At 35.3% G+C, this 23,049-nt stretch overlaps 1 protein-coding gene across 3 annotated transcripts in view; it reads left to right on the top strand.

Annotated features, from left to right (window-relative positions):
- The window catches only part of swm (Zinc finger protein swm), a 52,137-nt gene that overhangs the window by 5,798 nt on the left and 23,290 nt on the right, over positions 1-23,049 (top strand). For 2 of the 3 annotated variants that reach the window (XM_088238701.1, XM_088238700.1), the window contains exons 3-15: positions 128-240; positions 337-540; positions 2,181-2,261; positions 3,881-4,005; positions 4,688-4,795; positions 5,733-5,974; positions 7,232-7,357; positions 8,401-8,515; positions 11,475-11,602; positions 12,355-12,515; positions 14,135-14,266; positions 15,445-15,552; positions 16,430-16,660. In XM_088238701.1, coding sequence (XP_088094827.1) covers positions 128-240; positions 337-540; positions 2,181-2,261; positions 3,881-4,005; positions 4,688-4,795; positions 5,733-5,974; positions 7,232-7,357; positions 8,401-8,515; positions 11,475-11,602; positions 12,355-12,515; positions 14,135-14,266; positions 15,445-15,552; positions 16,430-16,660 — 1,874 coding nt within the window. Of the gene's footprint in view, positions 1-127; positions 241-336; positions 541-2,180; positions 2,262-3,880; positions 4,006-4,687; positions 4,796-5,732; positions 5,975-7,231; positions 7,358-8,388; positions 8,516-11,474; positions 11,603-12,354; positions 12,516-14,134; positions 14,267-15,444; positions 15,553-16,429; positions 16,661-23,049 lie in introns of all 3 variants that reach the window. The other variant, XM_088238699.1, reaches the window with a different exon arrangement.

The raw sequence follows: 23,049 nt of genomic DNA, 5'->3' as shown, positions 1-23,049 counted from the left end.
CGCTGGCCACTACTCCATGAGGCCGACAATCCGTTGTAAATGGCACTCAACTTCCTCGTGAATAAGTATTGACCTGTAAACTTATCTTCAAAATATGCAAAAAGTTAATTTATTTATGTGATTTTAGAAACCAAGCCATTCGTGGAACTTCTGTTCAAAACATTGGATACACAAGGGTACCTGGCCCCCGTGGGTGGAGCACCCACTGTGGCCCCCTCCAGTCCAAATAGAGAAAAGAAAGTAAGTCTGTTTTCCGTATTCAATTTTCATCATCATCGTGCCGCGTTTCTTCCTCAGTTGAAGTTTATTCAATTTTATATGTGACACTTCCATTAGGCGGAGAAAGAGCCAGCGCCAAAGCCCGTGACCGCACGCCCCGAGAAGAGCAAGGAGATCGTCTCCGCACCCCCCGGCGGCGGCGGCGGGAACGGCAGCAGCAACACCAAACAACGCATCGTCCTCAACAGGACCACCAAGTTTGTGCCCTCCGTAGTCCCAAAGGAAAAACCCGCCTATGCCACCGAACAGACTCTAGTCAAGGTACTATTAATCTCATGTATGCTAATTAAATTGTGATAATTGAATGAGGAAGATCAGTGCCTTTTTTAATTTGTTAATTGACTATTAAACTAAGCCTAAAAAAAATATTTTTAGTATCGTATTATCAGCGCTTTGATTTTTTAAAGTTTTTTATTTCTGAAATAACTCTGCGTTTGACGTCAGAGGTTCTTCTCTGTCAGTTCTCTCGATTAGTACGTTTACGGTAAGCAAACCGGATATCCTTCACAGCTCTCATATCATTGGTTGGTTCATATGACGTCGTTCAAAGTACAGCTATTCGTCGACTTACGACCTATGCAACTTACGACTGTTTGACTTTAGGACCACAATCCGCGATCAGTTGTTCGCCTGCGCTGAATACAATAAATTGAGTTTTCCAAGTAAGGTGATGATTATTCAACCACAGGACTAACCCAAAATAATATAAAAGAATCATATAGAAAAACCCGATAAATGACAATGACATGCTATTTCACTTTTGTCATATAATATATCATCTCCTGGCGTAAGTATTTTGTCATAAATAAAAGATTGTACATGAATATAATTAATTTTAAAATAAAGATACCTTTCTTGAAGTTTATTTTATTTTAATTCTATTAATATATACGGCGAAATAGCCTTTTACAAAACTTATAATACGAGGGTTATGTAAAAAATAAGGTTCTCAATTTTTTTTCAGGTTTAAGGCATTTTTTATTTGAACTGAAAAATACATCATTGTAAAGCTTAATCTCTTAACTTTTTTCAACATAATCACCAGATTTTTTTAACGCATTTTTGTTGACGACTAATCCACTTTTGGAATCCAGCTTCAAAGAAGTCCACCGCCAGTCCGTAAGTAATTTGGTGACCGCTTCCTGCACTCTTTCATCAGTCTCGAAACGTTGTCCCAAACAACACTTGGGTGTTGCTTTAATTTTGGAAACAAGTGGAAGTCACTCGGGTGCAAGATCAGGGCTGTGGGAGCCTGTTTAACGAGATCCCAGCCAAAATTTTCGATTGAATCCTCGGTTGGGCAAGAGACGTGCGGGCGCGCATTGTCGTGGTGGTTCCTCTCCGGCGATTTTGGATGGCTCTACTGAGTTTTCTTCAACTTCAAACAAACTTCAAACAACTGCCTATGAATATCAACCGGTGGTAACTTTTTAGCGTGCAAAAATCAGATAACTGCACGAACTTCTCACCTGGCGGTGACAGCGATCAATTCCATCGCGGATGGCTGTCAGGCCACTGAATGTTGCAGCGAGTTTTACCAAGGCGGGATCTGAGTGGGGGAACCAGCCCACACAGCGGTGTTGCCGAATTTCGTCTAACATTTCGCGCGGCGAGTTTACAGCGTTGGGAAGCTTATTTTTTACACAACCCTCTTGTAAACATATTTGATTTAATTATTTAAAAAAAAAAACATGCATGACTTAGTTGTCACAAAAGCGATGAAAATGATCACGGTTTATTTTTAATTTGCAAATTTAAGTACCACAAAATTTTTATTTCTATAGTAAAGTACACATCGTAAATTTTAATACGTATTCTTCACTCGCCCGGGTGCGTATAAGTTTATGCACTATTGAGTAAAAAACTTTAAAAAACATAAACAATTTTTTTTTTTTTTGCAGGTCATGTCAGATCTCCTAGAAGACAGTTTAAATGAACCTCTACCACCCAGAAACAGCAGACGAGACAGAAAAAGTGATTCGGTGAGAGTCTACTGTTATTTTTCCTCTCAATTAAATACATAACAAAATTGAACATAGCTATGCAGAAAACAGGCCCCAGTCCACAATTTTGATAAAATAAAATATCGGGTGCAGTAAGGTCAATTCTGTGTTTTGCTCAAAATAGCCAGACCGCATTCATACAAAAAACCATAATAATCACCTAAAAATAATGTTGATCACAAAAACAGCATTTCTTAATTTGCAGAAAACACCCACAACATTAACTAAAAAAATCTTACGGTACTTTAAAAATCATTAAAAATGGTCAAATACATAATTAGAGTTTTGTTTGGAAAATAAAAAAAAATAATGTATTCATTGTTTATCATTTGTCAAAGTCAAAAAATTCCAACTGTTGTGTAGATTTTATTATTCACTCTTTTCACTAAGGTGCTATTATCTCAGTTTTACTTTTCTATGGCTGGCTGCTTTCCGCATAACTACGTTCAATTGAATGTAGTTATGCAAAAAACGGCCAGTCCACAATTTTGAAAATATGAGATATTGGTCTTATCGAATTCGGGAAGGTCAATTCTGCTAAAGTCAAAGTCAAAAAAGTAAAGTCAAAAAGTTAAAGTGCTTAAGTCAAGGTTCTGCCAAAACAGCCAAGCCGCTTTCATGCAAAAAACTGTAATCACCTTCTGAAAATTTCATGCTGTCGAAATGTTATAAAAATGAATGTCACCTCATATATTTAGAGTTTGTATGGGGTTTCATTTAATATTAGATCTGTCTGTCGTTAAAAGCATTAAATCTAGTAATTAACATAATTAAATTTTTATTGTATTATAAAAAAAAGAATGCAGCATTATTTATCATTTGCCAAAGTAAAAAATATTCCAACTGTTTTGTAGATTTAACACATTTAATTTGATTCTCTCTCTCTTTTCACAAAAGTGCCATTATCTCAGTTTCAGTTTTCTATGACTGGCTGTTTTTTTTATTTATTTTTTTTATTTGAAAATTTATTTATTAACCCTTGCAGATTCTGCATAACTATGTTCAATTATGGTTCTGCATGTCAAGCTCTTTTCGTTCTCAATTGTTTTGTTTTTTCTATAATTTTTATATTCAAGAGGGTTAAAAGCAACATTGCCACTGTCCATGATCACTGTTTTTGGGAAGACCAACAGAACCAGTAGCATAAAGACCATTTCTTTTAAGTTTAATGTGCTTAGGTCGTTTTGCATCTAGATTACTGTAATGAAATATTCGCAAATCTTCCAAAATAACATCTTAAAATAGCCATCTTCAGGGCAATCTATGTGATACAGTCTACCCTGAAGATAGCTCCTGCAATGGTAGCCGTAACGTCGGAACAAATCCAACACACACGGTATCACCCAAAAAAGAAACATTGATAACAGTGACTATGAAAACCTTTGCACCTATTTTCCTCATTTCACTTCGCACTTCTTCGGCTATCCCTATGCAAAAAACAATGTCCGTCGGTCGCTCCGTTGTGACGTGAAGGAAACACGAGTAACCAAACAAGCACACTTTCGCATTTAAAATACTAGTATCGATCTTTATATATTTAGCCGGAACCAAGTAATAAAAACGCTATGAAATAATATGTGCGGTAAATTTGTGCGCAGGACAAGGAGGACAGGCGGCGCAGAGTTTACAGGTCGCGCTCGCGATCATGGGAGAGGTCGCGGCGGGCTGCCCCCGCCCCCGGCAGGTGGCGGAATCGCTCCCCCCCTCAGCAGCCGAGATACAGGTACGCACTTCTACCCTACCAGCTAAACACGGAGATAATGACTTACAACACTGGTGTTCGACAATGATTTAAACTGTCTGAACATTTTGTTAATTATCTCTGATTATTAAATCTTCTTTGTTTATTCTCAAATGTAAAAATATTTTAAAATGTATATTGTTAAGTGTCCTCGGCACGGGTAATCCCAGTGAGGTCACATTATTTTTATTATTAATCATAGTTTATAATGGAAAAAATTTGAATAAATAAATCAATTATAGCATTGTCATGTGTTGTGATAGATTTCCGGTTTCCGGGTAGCTATATTTCTCAAAAATCATTATTAACTGATATGGTTTTTTTTATTTTTTATATATAATGTTCCCTCCAATATTTTACATTATTTCAAAACATCCCCTTAATACATACCAAACGAAAAATCATTTAAAAACTTTTAAATAAACACATTTTTTTTTTTACATATTTGACCTTATCCACTCATCAAGCCGTGCGCAACCCACCTCCATTATCCATTTCTTAATAGCAATTTATAGTGTGAGTACTTACTGATTGCCTATGGACAGTGTATGTAGGTTGTACACTTAAAGTAAACCAATCCTCTTTGGGGTGACTCGTAATAAAGGAGCATTATGAACTACTTGTGTGTGACTCGCAATAACGAAACTTTATGAACTTTTTGCAGACGTTCCCGCTCTGGATCCCCCCCTCCCCCTAGAGCTGCTCGGTACAGGAACAGCAGCCCTCCCGGAGCACAGGACTCGGACCTACCAAAGAACCGAAGCCGGTCAAGGTAACTTCACAATACATTCATCATTTTTAAGACAGACCCTTTTCAAGCTAATTTGCTAATCCAATGCTATCTGATATGTACTAGCGACCTGACAGAGGTTGTCCTGCCCAAACGTTAGTTTGCCTGCTATTACCATGGAAAAAGACTTTTCATTGATAAATAGGTACTTGTTTGTGACTAAATTCCAAATCTAAAAATCGTTAATATTCAAATATTAAATTTAAGTATGTACTTGTTTATGTTGAATTCCAAAACATAAAATATATATTTTTTTTAATTTTGCATTCTTTTTGCAAACGTCAAACTCCGGTCTTTTCACCAAAAGCGGGGTGTACTTATGGAGGAATATGATTTTTTTAATGTATTGAATTTGATAATATTTAAGTATTACCAAAAATCCAGTAAAAATAAATAAATCGATTGAAATTATAAGAAAAGAATCTGATTGAGATCCACAAAAAAGAAATGCTGTTTGTAAACATTCAAAAACAAACATTTTTTACACACAAAAAAAAATTCATTTTTTTGTAAATGAATTCTTCTCAAATGCAACCCTAGTAGATTAATGAATAAAACATTTATGCTTCTTACATCCTTTTTACATATAAGATTGAAGATTTTAATACCTAGAACACGCACAACGCAAAAATCTATATTTCTCTGAAAACCGCACGTAGATTGGTTAAGCTATTTAGGAGGAGTTCGGTGACATCACGCGTACAGAGGAATTATATAAATATATAAAGATGTTAGTACTGAAATCGTTTTTGGGAAAGAAAATTATTGTATCTTTTGAATAGGTGTGAGAATGAAAGAAATATGGATTTTCAAATAAAGGCATAATGGTGAATATTACAGTGTGTAAAGTGATCATAAATAACATGTCTGTGTGCATAAAATACAATGAAAATCTTACCAAATGTTTTACAACTCGCAGGTCGCGCGAGCGCGCCGCGTCCCCCGGCGCGCCCGCGCGCGATCGCTCGAAGCGCGGCGCGCACTCGCCGGCGCCGCGGTCCGCGCGCGACCGCTCGCGGGACGCTCGCGACCGGCGCGGCGCGGACACGCCCACGCAGGACTCCAACCCGGGCGAGTGCGTCGGGCAGAGCCGCGGCGCGCCCACCACGCTGGCGGGCGTCTTCGCGCCACTCGCCAAGAAGCGGTGCCGGGACTTCGATGGTAAGAATAAACCTCGTCTTGACTGTATTGACAGTGTTCACAAACAGGCCAAAAATGACTTCTCTCACGGAACAATTTATCGCAGCAGGAAAAAATTTAATAATTTACTATTTTTTTAAAAAATCACCATATCTCTTAAAACATCAGTAATTTATTTATTATGGAAATCATGCAGTCTTTTTCATAAATACAAGGTACAAGAGAACAATCAACAAAAGTAAGACCAATTACAGATTTCACACTAATTTATTATGAATACAGAAAGAGAGGGGAAAAAACTTAAATATTTTTAAAAAAAGATGTACAGGAAAACGCTAAAGTGAGGAAACAAAAAATGTATGGAAAAAATTGGAAATTAATAAAAATAAAATTAATTTGTTGCACTTATTATGGTGTACATATACTTCCAGAAAAGTTGTAAAACTGTCGTACCTGGGAATTTTTTTTTTGTCTTTTTTCATTGATTTCGCAACAAAAAATGTTATCTTTTGTATTTTTTTAAACAATATTATGTAATCTGTTTATTTTTATTATAAACAGCATGTTAAAGCATTTTATGTATAAATAAAAGATAAAATTTTGAATTTGCATAAAATAACACACAATATTTTTTCCCTTAAATTTTGGGAAATTTTATTTATACGGTATCACTTTTTTTTCTATGGCATCACTAAAAATAACTGTCATTTAAACCATCTTTTTTATAACTTTTAATATTTCTATGGTTATGTTTTAAACATCGCAATTTATTGATATTAAAACTATATTGTTCCTTAATGTTTGTCAACTGCGTTTCATGATTTGTACAAGTTAATGACGTTTTTGTTAAAATGAGAACTAAAAGTAACCCTAAAGGAAGACACTTAAACAAAAAGGTCAATTACACTGCACCTTCTTTGAATTTAGGATAAGACAATAATTTATCCTTTATTAGTTGTTTACCTGTTTTATTCTTAATTTTTGTGGCACACGCAGTGGCGCGCGGACCCCGGCACCATAATTACGACATAATTTTTGCTTTTTTGACACATCAAATGAATTCCGAAAAGTTTTAAACGTAAAACCGGGGTGATGAAAAATGTAAAAAACTTTAGTTGGAAGGAATATTTGTATGAGAATGTATGAAGAAAAATGGGTCCTGAGCATTTCGGTGTAAAAAGCGGGAAAATGTAAAATTGAGGTACGTAAAACCGAGGTTTTACTGTACGTCAAATTAATACAAACAATTAAATATGTAATTTGTTTTGTTTCTTCCAGAGAAAGGCTACTGCATGCGTGGTGACCTCTGTCAGTTCGACCACGGCTTGGATCCCGTAGTGCTAGAGGACGCAGCCTTGTCGAGAGTTCTGGCCTTACCCATCCCTCCCACGAGGCCTGTTCCCGGTAAATACATCTGCTTACTTTAATGGTCCTCTAGCTAAGACAGTGTATATTATATACCGAGCAAACTCAACTTCACAAATATTACACCTTTTTTTTTTTTAAATATTCTTCCGAAAATAAAAAGTCAAGCGCATAAAAAGTTTGTTATAATTTTTATTTTTATTAAAAAGCCTAAATTAAGAAAAATGCCATAAAATTTGTGTTATTTAAAATACTTTTAAATGGTGTGTTTTTCATTTTTTATTGGGGATATCAACAACAGTAATGCATAAAACAAATAATATATACAGAAAATAAAACCAATGACAGATATCCACAGAAATACATTAAATACACATACAATACATACTAGTGTGTTTGTGTGAGTGTATGTGAGTGAGAGGGTGGGTGAGTGGGTGTTATATCGGAATGAGGGTGGAAGGGTGTAAATATTGCACAAGTGTCGAGAATATATACATATATAAAATATTAAGAAATAGAGATAAAATAAAATAAGACTTTATTATTGAAACTAAGTATAATACAAAAAAGTATGTTTCAAGATTCGCATTTTAAATATTATTTTTTTACAATCAAATGGATCTTAGGGGAAAGTTCAAATTATATTCACGATTGATTATAAAAAAATTCAAATCAAAACGAAATTTTCTTTAATATACCAAATGTATATATGTTTAGTCTTAATTTCAATCTGCCAGTCGAAAGGTATTTGTGTTTTAGTTGTATTAAACTTTGAAATATATTTTTTATAAGAAATACCTTAAAAAATAATTATTTTTATCTGATGTTCATTTACTTAATTTTTAATGTCGCGATTTTGAAAGAATGTCAATTATCTAATTATTATTGTTTTCTGTTCTCTGTAAACAGATTTTGCATATTACATTCGTTGTTTTTTTTAACAGAATCGCCATAATTTACTGTTTTTGAGCCACTGGTGTGGTGTCTCTTAAAAGCGTGAAACTTTTTTTCTCAAACTCTATTTAGGCGTTAGGTCTTGTGACAAGAACCATTGATGTTTCTTATTGCAGGTTGCCTTACAGAATACAATCCCCTGGCTCCTGACATCTGGAACAGGGACAATCGGTTCTCCGCCCCGCCACCGCCGCCCCCGCCCCACCACCTGCAGAGGGAACTCATACCCATACAGACAGTCAGGTATTGAAAAAAAATCCAATTTATTTATACTGTCTATTTCATTATTTATTTTATTTAAATTATTTTTTGACAATTCTTGGTGGAATTCCATTTTAATGATGTAATAACTTATATTTACATATAAGTTATTAATTTAAAAATACTTGGTACACTTCCACTTATTTATTTGACCAATTAGCGCTTTCACCCTATATGTATCTGCTTATGAATGAGTTTATACACTATATCTGTTTGTTTACTAAAAATATGTATGTAGAACTGTTGATTTCCCAAATAAAATAAATACACCGCAAGACAAAAAAAATTACGAGTTTACCTGCTACCGCGCCCCTTGACTTTACTGAACCCTTTTTCTAAGAAATCCTTTATCGATACCTCTTTCTTTTGTTTAATAAATTAAGGACACTATGTGTCACCTTTCTACAATATTTACATTTTAAAATGTCTCAACAGTCTTGTTTTACCCGCGTTTGAGTGAACATAACACAACAATCATGGAAAGTGCAAAGCAAATGTCGATTGCGATAAAATCCAAAATAATCACATTGTCGCAAGAAAACATATCTAATTGTGAAATATCTCGTCGAGTTGGGTATTCAGAAGGTGCAGTGAGGTTTTTATTTAAAAAAATCCAAGAAACTGGATCCATAGAACGGAAAAAGGAAGCGGACGGGGGCGCGTGACATCTGCCCGAGATGATCGCTTAATAAAAAAAATTGTTATGCGCGATTGATTTTTAACGGCACCTGAAATACACGCAGAGGTGCAGTCTACCAGCACATCAACATTTTCAGTAAAAACAGTGTCCAGGCGGCTGTTGGAGCATGGTTTCCAAGCACGGAGTCCCGCAAAGAAACCATTACTCACGGACAAAACGAAGAAGGCTAGACTGGATTGGGCGAAAGAGCACCAGAATTGGACCTTGGAGGATTGGCAAAATGTTGTTTTCTCTGATGAATCAAAATTCAACCTTTTTGGTCCAGACGGCAGAAAGATAGTTCGACGAAAACGTGGGGAAAGATATCATCCGTCGTGCGTCACTCGAACCGTTAAACATTCACCCTACGTGATGATTTGGGGGTGCATGACAGCATACGGTTTAGGACCTCTAAATTTTGTACAGGGTACGATGAATGCCATTCAGTACAAAAAAGTGTTAAAAAAACATATTATTCCAACAATCGAGGACATTACGCAGTATACCGCGGACCCAATTTTTCAGGACGATTCTGCGCCGTGCCATAGAGCCCGCACTGTGAGTACAAATATATATATTTTTAAATGCATTTTGTGACCACATGATAAATAATTTATTGTTTTTTTATAGATCAATGAATTCAAGGAGAAAATTGGCTTAAAATCGTTGACGTGGCCCGGGAATAGCCCTGATTTGAACCCGATAGAAAATTTATGGGCGATTATGAAAAAAAAAGTCGGGAAAAAAAAATCAAAAAACATTGAGGAATTTAAAAAAAACTTAATTCAAGTTTGGGAAGAAGAAATAACATCAGAAATTTTAGATTCGCTTTACGCTTCTCTAAATAATAGAATTTTACATGTTATAAAAAATAAAGGTGAATTCACTAAGTACTAAATATTTTTAAATGTTATAAATATGTTTAAATGTAAAATACTTTAATTTAAAATAAAGCGATAAGAACCTACTTCTTAAATATGAATTAAAAAATAACATGTCTTTTATTATTCCATCACAAACACTCGACCATAAATGAACCGTTATGGGTCTCTAAGGTTCGGGTAATCTGATACCTGATATATAATGGCAATTTCTAAGTACAATTCATGAGTAAGATTTTTTATTTTAACCTTGAAATAATGAGTAGTCATCACATATGTCAAACAATATAAAAAAAAATAATTAAATATCAAGAATAATTCATTATATGTCAATTTTAATTTTTTTTGAGAACTCGTAAATTTATTTGTCTTGCGGTGTAAATATTTTCGTTTTTAGTACAATTTTTTGACCAGCCTGTTTTTTGGTTAGCTGGAAGATATTGCTTTTTGAAATAAGTCCGCTAAGTACTTATTCTTTGTACTTTAAGTTTTAAAAATCACTTACTGTAAAAAAATAACTTATTTTATCATTTTATTTTCGTATGGACATCACTTTGTTTTAGAAACTATGTCGTAAATTTCAATTGCAAACGCATGATGCTCATCACTCTACGCATGGTGAAAACTAAAATGGCAAACGCTCGGAAAGTCAAAACGGAACCTGCGCTCCGTCCATAGCCAATTACAAAATGGGTGGTGATCATTCAGCCAGATCCTGTATAAATTATTATGAAAATAAAACTTTGTTATCAGTGTTACACAATTTTTTTTTTTTTATTCTTTTTCAAGAACACAACTATAGTTTCGGGAGAGCACTCCTCCCATCGACGGGTGATATAAAACTAGTATAATAAACACAGAATATTGTTCACAATGTCATCGAATCTAAACAAAAAATAAACAAATCAGTGAAACTTAGAGCAGGGGGGTTTTTTTCCTTATCTAAGGTGTTGGCATATGAATGGATGGTTATCTTAAGTACAGATATGAAAACATGGACAGAACATTAAGTCAAATTTATTTCTTAAAATTTAGCACATAAGTGGAAGTTGCCTTGAGTAAGTCTTAAGATTTAATGTGTGGGAAGATATCGCTCGGCTAAGAGTGTTAACAGACGCGGGTCTAAGAGGGTGAGTGCGGTGAGGGTGGTCGCAAAGGGAACATAGTCAATAAAGGCGAGGGGTGGTTAAATGTGTGATTATTAATTAGGTTGTTCTCAGAATTCAAATTTTTGTGAATTTCTATAATTTCTAAATTATTCTTTCATAATAATTTATAATGAAGTGTTACGAAGTGAATGCCGATTCAATTAAAAATAAGATCCTGTATATATCATCTTTTACAATGAAATATTCAATAACACATATTATTATGTCGACAGACCTGAAGACATCCGACAGAATATGAATCCAATGATGTCCAAGGCTCCGGTGATGCCTGTCCGTCCCGCTGCAGCACAGCATCCGGCCATGAACCAGCCCCCTCCACCAGGAAACTACCCTAGGAGAGGTAATCACTATTCCATAATAGTAACGGTTTTTGTCCGAGTTTTCACAGAGGTAGACCTGTTAATCATACGCTTATTTGTTAATTTAATTTAAATAATTGGATGGACAGCGAAATAATGCAGAAAACGAGAAAGACCGAGAAAGACATGGCACGATTAAGTCCATCAAATACTTGAAGATGGCCATGTCAAAAGTAGGAATAATCGGCGTGCGTGCATGAAAAGATGTATGAATGTAGAGGAAGCGAGGTCTGTATGCAAAGATAGAGTGATGTGGCGTTCTATCCTCTCTGCCTACCCCTACAGGGCAACAGCGTGATAGTTTGTTTGGGTTGTGGTCCTGTGGCTAGTGTCTTGGATCAAAGGTCCGTGGTTCAAATCCCACTCTACCCTAACTTGATTCTCATTTTCTAAAAGTAAGTTATTTACAACTCATTGAAAATGGCCCTTAAAATTAAATATTTAGAGTAATTATAATAACACAAACATTTAAAATACTTTGATTATAAAACTGGAATAATTTGCCAATCACACTTTAACATGATTTATTAGTTTTTCTGTCCACAACCAACCACCCGTCCGAAATGACTGAAAGTTGACTATTAATTATAAACATTAGTACCAATCCACGAGAAAAAAAAATATACTCTTGTACATTGTATTTCAATTTGGAATTTAAATATTCTGTGTATTTTTTTTATAAAACCTTGTACTCAAAACATTTCTATTATTCTTCTGTTTGTATTTCCGTCAGCGTTCTTCCCCGGCGGAGGGGCGGGCAACCGGCACCAGGCGGCCAAGGGGGCGGCCGGCGGCAACTGCTCCCTGGAGCTAAAGAAGGTCCCTCGGGGGCTCAACGACATCTCCCACCTCAACAACCACTTCACCAAGTTCGGCAAGATCGTCAACATTCAGGTTCGTGTCCCATCATAATCTTCATGCAGCCATTTCCGTCCGCTGCTGGACATGAGTCTCCGGCAATAGTCTTCATATCATTTGACCATCGTGTCAAGGGTCTCTACGCTTTTAGTCCATCTTTGGTCTTTTAGTCTGCAAATGACCATTTTGTCAGTTTACTGATAAAACCCTTTAAATGTCAAAATTTGAGAAAACGAGTTAGAAATGCCGTTATATGCAGTTATATGTCATTTTTTGAGCTTTATCAATTGATAAATTACTTTAAATCCTCCGAAATTTGTTTCAAAGTTAACATGTACGAAAACCCACTAAATGTACCCTCTTTTTATAAAGAATATGAATAAACGTCTTATGGTTAGTTCTCGGTGTCATGAAAGGTTTTGCCGCTACTAATACTTGTGCACTTTTGAGGGCCCCGTGTGCAGAAACTTTAAGGATTACAGTATATCTAAAACTATGGCTGGATAGCACCTTTTGTCGACTACTGGAAATAGTTTGTCACTAGCAGAGGGGGGGTTGCGAGGTGACGACACAACGCTGTGCGCGGGTGTCTAAATTTGGACTTGTGCAGGCACAGTGCGCGCTCAATTCAGCTATATCTCCGGAGTGACTTGGTCGATTTTAGTGATTGAGATGTCTACGGAGAGCTGAGAACATAAGTTCATTCGAAATGCCGTGTCCTCGGAAGAGATAGAAGGCTGTAAAATTTGAAACTCTATTGAATTCATTGAAATACAATTGACACATGTTTAGAAATTCTAGAGTAGCGATGGGAACTCGCACAATTTAAAATGTACGCACGACATCACCACGCGCACTCATTTGTGGCGTACAATTGTGCAATACAACCGTGTAGTGTTCAGCAGGCATTTTAATTACTAAAATTGTATTGTGTGAAGTTAGCTTCAGTGTGCGGTATACACATTATAGTGTTTTAGTGACTAAAATTGTGTTGAATGAAGTTAGCTTCAAGTTGTTGTTAGCTAGAAATGTACTGTATAAAGTTGTAGATGGTCAGTTAATCGTGGTAATCAGTAATACCAACTTAACATCTAGGCACCGTTTAAAAATAAATTTTAATTTTACCATAAATTCATACGTTTGTGTTTTTGGTATTATGTACTAATAATTTTAATTCATTTAATATTGTTATATTTCGGTGTAGGTAGAAAAGTCGTAATTTACAACATATCTGCAAAATTGGCTGTCAAATTACGTCCTCCAATATTATTAATCATAATATTATTGTTATTTATTAACACAGAATACAAAATTATTAGGTTGGTACTGTGAATTTACACTGTGGGGCTATCTTTATATGCCACACTGCGTGAAGACTACAATCGTACGAGTGTGCCCGATAACACACTGTTAAAACACGCTTGTGGTATCCAATCAGTAAAAAGTGTGCGTGTTTCTCACTTCAACACACTGTAGTACTACAATTGTGCGCTACACACGGTGTGGTCTCATCGCTGTTTTTCAGTATCTGATTATCAAGCTTTGTGTTTGCTCTCCTGTAAACCTAGCAAAATGCAGTTTTGATAGTATATGCGGGGATGTCGATATTATAGAATACAGAATGAAATCAAAATAAATGTTTTGTCGTTCTTCAGGTGTGCTACGAAGGTGATCCAGAGGCAGCCATTATAACCTTCTCAAGCCACACGGAGGCCAATGTTGCCTACAAGAGCACCGAGGCCGTACTCAACAATCGCTTCATCAAGGTCTTCTGGCACAACACGGAGGTAAGCGGTCTATTCCACCCAATCATAATCAGCATTCCTCTTCTTCTTCAGCCTTGCTCTCTCCACTGCTGGATATACTGCTGTCATAAACAAATAGGCAGTTATTTACAAAAGCTGTGTTTTTAGATATGACGCTTTTTAGTATTTATAAATAAAAGCTCAGTGTGTCAATTGTTTCAAAGGCATAAAACCTGTGTGCGTCATATCTACACTGAGTTGTTGCTGAAAACATAACATTGTTTTTACACTGAAATGTTTTTTTTACTGCTCATTGCTATGTTATAAGGTGTTCTAAATTTCTTATAGAACGAGTGCGTTGGTACACCAATCTCAGTGTATCTTGTTAATTTTTGTTACATGAAGGTAAGATGACCAATCTTACGCTTCAGGTACAGGCACCAGGGGACTATGAAATATTTTAGTGAAAAAACACCTTTTTAAATAAATATTTCATGTGAACCATGTCGGGAATCGAACCCGAGACCTCTTGCATGGCAGGCAAACGCGCTGACCATTACATCACAAGGCCGATAACAAAGTTTCTTGAAAATATATGTACATGTATGTATAAATATATGTACATAGTTTTTATTAGAGCGCGCATAAAAATATGTTTATGTGTGTCCTATTTCAAGATTAAATAAATAAATAAAATGTATGGAAATAATATTGTAATATGATACATAAAAAAGTTAAAAAAATTATTTTTGCTCAGTTTAACCCATTGCATTACAAAGCCGGCGAATTGCCGGCCAAGGTCAATTTGTCACTGACTCACAAAGCTGGCGATTCGCTGGTTTGTCTTTGAAGTGATTTTTTTTACATTAAAACTGAATGACAATATCTTTATTCATAAAAATGACATAAATAAGCATATTTCAGTTACTGATTTCATAATAAAATGTAATAATCACAATTTATTTTATATTATTTATTACAAAATATTAATTTAGTCTTAATGTTATTGTAATAAAAAAATGTGTCAAAATTAAATAGTGTGTTGTATGAACTAATTATGTCATCTTTATAAGTGGTGCAATGAGTTAATAGTCTATTAACAAATATAAAAATATGAAAAAAAACCACTGGACCTCCACATTATAGAATCACATGTGTCACTAATTAAATTACAAAATATTAAAGAAAGTAATATTTGTGTTTTTTAAACCTTTTTTTAGAGCAAACAAGAGAATGTTCCTCCCGGACAGAGAGTTCCCGTGAAAGACAAGACAGTGGTGGCCAACCAGCATCATAATAACAACAATAATCACGTATCGCATAACAAGGTATGTTTACTACAGCTGACTGTTATTATTTTAAATTACAGATTCTTCACTATTCAAGTTTAATCGCTTCCTAACCGATCTTTTTGCACATATTATTTTGAGTGACAGATTCTCTTTTCTTGCATTAGGATTGCTCCGTACAACAAAAAAATATTCATGAGGCCCAGAGGGGCCGATAATTCTAGGTGCCCGAGATCCTTATCAACTGAGGCCCAAAGGGCCGATCAACTGAGACTCTGAGCACTGATTTTTCTTCTTTTTTTCCCTCTTGACCCGGTTATTTATTGCTTTGCTTATGCATACAATGCTTTATTTGCTAGTATGTATATATTGTACAATAGTTATTTTTCACAAGTCGGGGTCCGTTCCTTCATTATTTTTTTTCATTTTTATATCTAAGGTCTTCAGAAAGTTAATGTATTTTTCCGCAATAGCTTCATTTTTTATTACTTCCTCTGGGTTTTCAAAAATTTTGTCGTATTTGTTTGAAGTTTAACCTCTCGACATCAAACTTAGGACAAACGCGTAATATACAGAGGACGTCCTGGGAGATGAGTCCATCGCAAGGGCAGCGATCATTATCTCTTTTTTTTTTTTAATCTATGAAGATATTTTCGGAAAGCACCATGACCTGAAAGCATTTCTGTTAGCGGAGGGCCGATTACACGAGGTCTGATAGGCCGAATTTTCTAACGGGAAACAGTTGGCTGTCGCCGATTGATAAAAAATTAATCTTAATTTTATCAAATTATTGTGGAGGTGAAGAACATTTAAGAGATGATAATACGGAAGTCTGAAGAAATTAGATATTAAATAAAAAGTAAAATAGATGGGGTGGGGTGTTGATATAATTGACCTTTCCGTATCTCTTGTCCAGGTATTGATCAACAAGGATAACCTGAAGATCACCAGCACGGCCCTGGCGGAGGCCAAACAGCTAAAGCTGCAGAAGAAGCAGGAGGAGGGCAAGGCCAACGGCGAACCCGCCGCGTCTCCACTGGCCGGCGCCCCCGTCGCTCCGGCCAACGGGGATGCTGCGTCCGCGCCACCCAAGATCGACAACGGAACGGCGCCCGTCGCACTAAAACCAGAGGTCAATCTTTCCGCTGTGAGTAATTTTATACTTTTCTAAAGAAATTTGGTTTTTCTGTCTCACTGTTGATTTCTGTTGCACCTGGGCCGCGATTATTAATGGCTATATAAAGAGAGTATGGAAGTCTAGGCATTTACAGGGCTTATGACCTGTCATTGGCTGGTTTAAGTGGCCACTTTACACACTGTGTAACATTCACCATTCTGCCCATGTTTGAACATCCACATTTCCTCAAATCTTCCATCTGTTGACTTTTGTGAAGTAAAAGAACTGAAACCTTTATCACGTGGGTGAGATTCATCCGGCTGAACCAAATCACCTACTAGGCAACGCCTGAAAACAATTTTCCAATTTTTATACTTCTTCTTTTACCAGGTAGTAATTCAACAACAATGTTTGATTATGTCCAAATGCTTGCAGACTGGCTGGATTTCCTCCCAGGGAGTTGTTCATATTAAAATTTATTTCAACCGAGAGAGAAAATTTTTGAGAAGGGGATATGGAAGTCTAGGCTTTTACAGGGCTTATGACCTGTCATTGGCTGGTTTAAGTGGTTTGAGGCATTTGGACATAATCAAACATTGCGGAAATTGTTATTGATGTGGGTGAGATATATGTTTTGCCTGCCAGGAAAAGATTGATAGTACTTTTCAATGTTTAGACTTGTCAGGGAGCTGTTAATATGAACATATTACAACAGACATGAAGAACATTTTACAGAAGGGAATATAGAAGTCTAGGCATCCACAGGGCTTATGACCTGTCATGAGCTGGTTTAAGTGGCCACTTTATTCTGCCTATATTTTAACATCTATATTCTGTGGAATTCCGATATCCTGCACAAACTCTTTTTATTCCACCCATGCAATGTATTTATCTGATTATTACAACGATGACACATTTAATAGTAACGAAAATGCATAAATAACGCATTTATGTATAAAATTGAAGGTTTTTCCTGTAAACACATTTATGCCGATGTGCTGTGAGTATTAGTGCCTCAAATATTTAAAATATTTTAAGTTGTGCGAGTATTTTTTATACCGTTTAGGGTAAAGGTTTGTGAAATCATTTTCTATGAACCGGTCAAACAAGTGAGCAAAAAAAGGATGTAAAAAAATCTAAACCTGTTAAATGTGTGTAGCATTATTTTTAGACATGGCAATTTGTAAATAAGTCTATAAATAACCTCAGGGGATCTAAACATTTTTTCACTTTCAATTTAAATATAAAAAAAACAGAGATGAAGAACATTTCAAAATGGGAATATGAAAGTCTAGGCATTTGGAGGGCTTATGACCTGCCATTGACTCATTTAAGTGATCACTCACACACCTTGTAACATTCACAATTCTGCACTCGTTTGAGCAAAAACTGTAATCCTTACTCAACTCGATTGTCTTTACCAGATCAAATCCTGAAAAAAAAATCGAGTGAGTTTGCCTACCATTTTTGAGGTGGGCTCAATTCCTGGCAGGATCGATGTGAAATTTTTGTTTGATGATGGTTGAATATTCCATTCAATTTCACCGTCCCTACTGGCACCTGAAGTGTAAGACTGATCACCTTACCTTCATGTAACAGATTATCAAAATACGTTAAATTTTGTACACAAATGCAGTGCCCTATGCACCATTTGGTGTGAAAAGGGGAATGATGAAGGGAATATTGAACACTACAATATTTCACTGATTCTGAGACTGATCGCCTTTCTGTCCATGCAACAAAAATGAACTCGATACGCTACCAGTGTTACTATACTTCTACCCAACCAGCGCACTAAATTCGATGAACGCGCGTTTGCGGTCAGAGGACCCGTGGCGTGGAATGCTCTTCCAGCAATAGTGCAAAACTGTAACGAGTGAAGTGATGTTTTAGAAAAAAAATTAAACCCACCTGTTCTCTATATTATTTGTTTATGTCTGAAGCATGTGATGACCTAATAAATTATTATTTATATCACTACAGAGATGGGTAGAATTTTTGTTTCAAGATTATGGATATTCGAGCGTTAACAGGGCTTATGACCTGTCATAGGTTGGGTTCAAGTGGCCACTTTTATGTAGAATTCTACAACATTCCCCATTCCGCTTATTAGCGAATATCCATATCGGAGACATTTTTGGTTTTTGTATATGTGTCATGAAACAAGGAAAGCTTTCGCTAGCGCGTTTGGAGCGCCATTGTTTTACTTAAATTATAAATTTAATTAATATTCATAGAATTGACGTATTATATTACGAAAATGGCGGCCTCCGTGATGTAGTGGTGCTTGACTCACACACGGAAGGTTCCGGGTTCGATTCCCGGTGAGAACACAAAAATTAAATGTGATTTTTCTCAAGCCTGGGTGGTGGGGGTGTTCTGTGCTGTAATTCACCACTAATTAGGCCTCCCGGCCTATTTTGGTGCAAAAAAATGAAATATTTTGCCATATTAATTGTCCGTAATAATAATTTATTTATTATATCATATTATATACATAAAATTATACATTTATGCAACGTTGCTTTGACTATCTAACTAGGGATATTTACCCCATTCTAAACCAATCAAAATATATATGTATATATAAAAAACTGTAAACAATACATAGAAAAATTAATAAAGTTATAAGACATGGTGGAAAACATAGTAAAATACATAGTTTAATAAAACATTGTAAAAATGTAGTAAAAAATATATTATAAAATGTATTTAAAAACCTAGTAAAATACATAGTAAAAGACATACTAAAAAACATATGTTTGAACCCAGTAAATACGTAGTAAAAAACAAAATACATAGTAAAAGACATAGCAAATATATATTTATGTATGTATAGGTAAATAAAATAGTAAAAAAATAGTAAAAAGAAAAACCTTTTAAAAAAACATAGTAAAAGTTGTGATAAATAAAAAATGTGTATGTATAGTAAAAACAGAGTAAAGTAAGGAGGATCTTCAAAAATTCAGTCAAGCAAGTGGAGTGATAATCCTGTGCTCTATGCACCACTGTATGCGGATAGGAAAATAATGGCGATCAGTTGACCGTCTGTGCATCATTACTCGAATAGTACATGTTACAACATGCATCCAAAGTTTATGAACCTCTGACCCCAATATCAGAACATTGACTCATTATTTTCTGCAAGTAGAGACATGAACTGAGCTTCTCCCACTAAAGACAAAACTCACAGCGATTCTCAAACTGTTTCTTAAAATTAGTAACAATATTATAAAAATAACAAATTTTATTTTGTAAAAATAACAACACGCTCTATTATCTCAGAAGAACACAACTATAGTTTCGGGAGAGCACTCCCTCTATCAACGGGTGATATAAAACTCTAAATTTTTTGTTTGACTACACTCTACCCTAACTTGATTCCCATTTTCTAATAGTGCGTTATTTACAACTCGTTGAAAATGGCCCTCAAAAATTAAATATTTGGGTAAATCATAAAAAGGCAAATATTTATTAAAAAAAAAAAAACAGTGAGGGAAAACACTTTTAAGAAGGGAATATGGAAGTCTGGCATTTACATGGCTTATGACCTATCATTGGCTGGTTTAAGTGGCCACTTTTCCTTAACTATTCCATCTGTTGACTTTTGTGAAGTAAAAGAGCTGAAACTTTCATCATTTAAACATAGGCAGAATGGTGAATGTTACACAGTGTGTTAAGTGGCCAATCAAACCAGCCGATGACAGGTCATAAGCCCTGTAAATACCTAGACTTCCATATTCCCTGCTCAAAGGTGTTTTCCCTCTCTGCTGCCTCAAATTTAGATCTTAATAACTCCCTAGGGAGTAAATCCAGCCAGTCTCCAGACATTTGGACATACTCAAAACATTGTTGCTGATATAAATTCACCCATTATTACACCCGTTGATGGAAGGAGTGCTCTCCCGAAACTAAAGTAAAGTGTATCATTAGTCACAAAGTTTTTAAATAATTTATAATTGTTACGAAGTGAATGCCAATTCAATTAATAATAATAATATTATTTATTTACGATCAATAATAATTATAGATTATATGAATGCTGTCGAAATGCAATCTCTCAGGTGAATGTATGGTAAAACTATTTGCGATATTTGCGTAAATGTTGAGATCCGTCCATTTTTTGAGGCTGAATCTAGCATTATTAACAAAATCAAGAAAGGAGTATTGCGTTGGTTTGGAAATGTACAGCGAATGGACGGCGAAAGATCGGCTAAAAGGATTTACGATGCGAATGTTGATGGATGCAGAAAATGAGAAAGACAAATACATAAAATATTTGAAGATAGACATGTCCTAAGTCGGAATAATCGGCGTGCATGCACGAAAAGATGTATGAATGTAGAGAAATCGAGGACTAGGTGTAAAGACAGGGTGATACGGCATTCTATCCTCTCTGCCTATCCCTATGGGGAGACAGCTTGATGGTTTGTTTATTATATTTTAACTACCTAACACTGTTGTGTTCCCCGTTTTATTGTAATATATTTTTTTGATTACTGTCATTATCAAATTCTTGTTCACTCCCTCGGGGTACTTGGTTGTTAAACCAAATGTGTCATAGCTCGATCATCCGTTACACGAAGGCACGGTGATCAGTCCTACCCTTCAGGCGCCAGTACAGGAACAGTGAAGTACTGCAGTGTGAAACCACTTAAATATTTATTATTAATATTTTGCGTCCACCCAGCCAAGAATCGAACCCGGGTCTTTAAATGTAGTAGAGGGAATATGCTAACCACTACACCGCGGGGCGGACTTAACTCCACTCGAGATCCGTTTTCGGGATTTTCACCTAGAAGAGTAGCCGTCGAGTCGACAACACTCGCCCGAAATTCTGGTTTTATTTCTCACATTGTTTCAAAATTTTCTTTTCTTTCCTAATTTTTTAAAAGTTTTTTTGCCTTCATGTTATTTTTTTGAAATTATAATTAAGATACAATTTTATTCATTAAAATTTTCGAAGTTTATGTACTTTTCAAAAAAAAATATTTCAATACACCATGGGGTACTTCAGTGCTACGAGAAATGGGATACAAAAAAAAATACTATTACAAACTTTTACAAATTTAGAACATTCAATTGTACCGCAAAGTTTCTCGAAAATGTATAAAAATTGATAAAATATTTTCAATATTCTACTTCGAAACGTCACGGGCTCATGTGAACGCATAATAAATAACAAATGAACAATAGTAAATCAATTGAACGTAGTTATGCAGAAAGTAGCCAGTCCACAATTTTGAAAAAAAATACATATTGATGTTATCGGGTTTAGGAAGGTCGATTCTATGTTCTGCTAAAGACAGCCAGGCCACTCTCATACAAAAATCTGTAATAATCACGTTCTGAAAATGTCATGAAAATGAGTGTCACCTCATACATTCAGAGGTTGTATGAAGTATTAGATCTGGTTGTTTTTTGCAAAATACATATTTTAGGAATATTATATTCTTTGAAACATTATTTATTTTGTAAGTTATTATAACAAATTAATCAACTAATTATTTACAATTAAGTACCCTTAATATAAATATTAAATAATGTGATCAATGCATAAGGACACAACATACAAAATAGTTTTACTAGGGCTGGCTGTTTACTGCAAAATACACACCGTAGGTTGTGTAGTCAGTCAGACTTTAAAAATCATTAAAACTGCTGAGTTTTTTTTTTGTACTATAAAAAAAACGAATGCATTCATTACTCATCATTTCTCAAAGTAAAAAACATTCTAACTGCTGTGTTGATTAGATTTTTCCTTCTTTTAACGAAAGTGCTATTATCTCAGTTTCATTTTTTGGTGACTGGTTGCTTTCTGCATAATATTATTAATTATAGCGTTGTTACGTGTTGTGATAGATTTCTGGTTTCCGGGGTAGCCATGTTTTTCGGTGTTCAGCGGCGGGTACAAATTTAATAATTTGTCTTTAGAATTGTACTTTTAAATGTCGGAAAAACTCAATGGCTTGAACTCGTGGCGTGATGTCGGGGGTGGTGTAATTTTGTAGTTTCAGTGGGGATTTTCAAAATTACAGAATAGTAAAAAAAAACAACACAGCAGTGATAACGCTGTAAATAAAAATGCATGTTTTTTTTTTAAACCATTGAAATTCCTTATTGACAATCTGTGTGAAAATCTAAAACGTCATCGTGTTGGCAAAAAATGAATCATCAGTCTCAATTGTCAGTCCTGTGTGAGCCTGCGCAGAGTTAAATACATTTGTCTGTGATCGTGATCCCATAATACTGAGTATATTTCTTTCCTGGTCTTCGTATTTATCCAATTGAGTATAACCGCTATGGAAGTCGACCTAAATGAAAATGTGGTGCAGTGTATTGCCGATAAACCAGCGTGTCTAGATATTTGTGAAGAGAAAAAATTAAAAATGTTTCAGGTACGCATAATGCCTTCTTAC

Source organism: Micrasema longulum, unplaced genomic scaffold (assembly GCF_059751315.1).
Source record: "Micrasema longulum isolate JH-2025_06_02 unplaced genomic scaffold, ASM5975131v1 h1tg001949l, whole genome shotgun sequence".
Classification (NCBI taxonomy): Eukaryota; Metazoa; Arthropoda; class Insecta; order Trichoptera; family Brachycentridae; genus Micrasema; species Micrasema longulum.
This window is presented reverse-complemented; position numbering and strand designations above follow the sequence as displayed.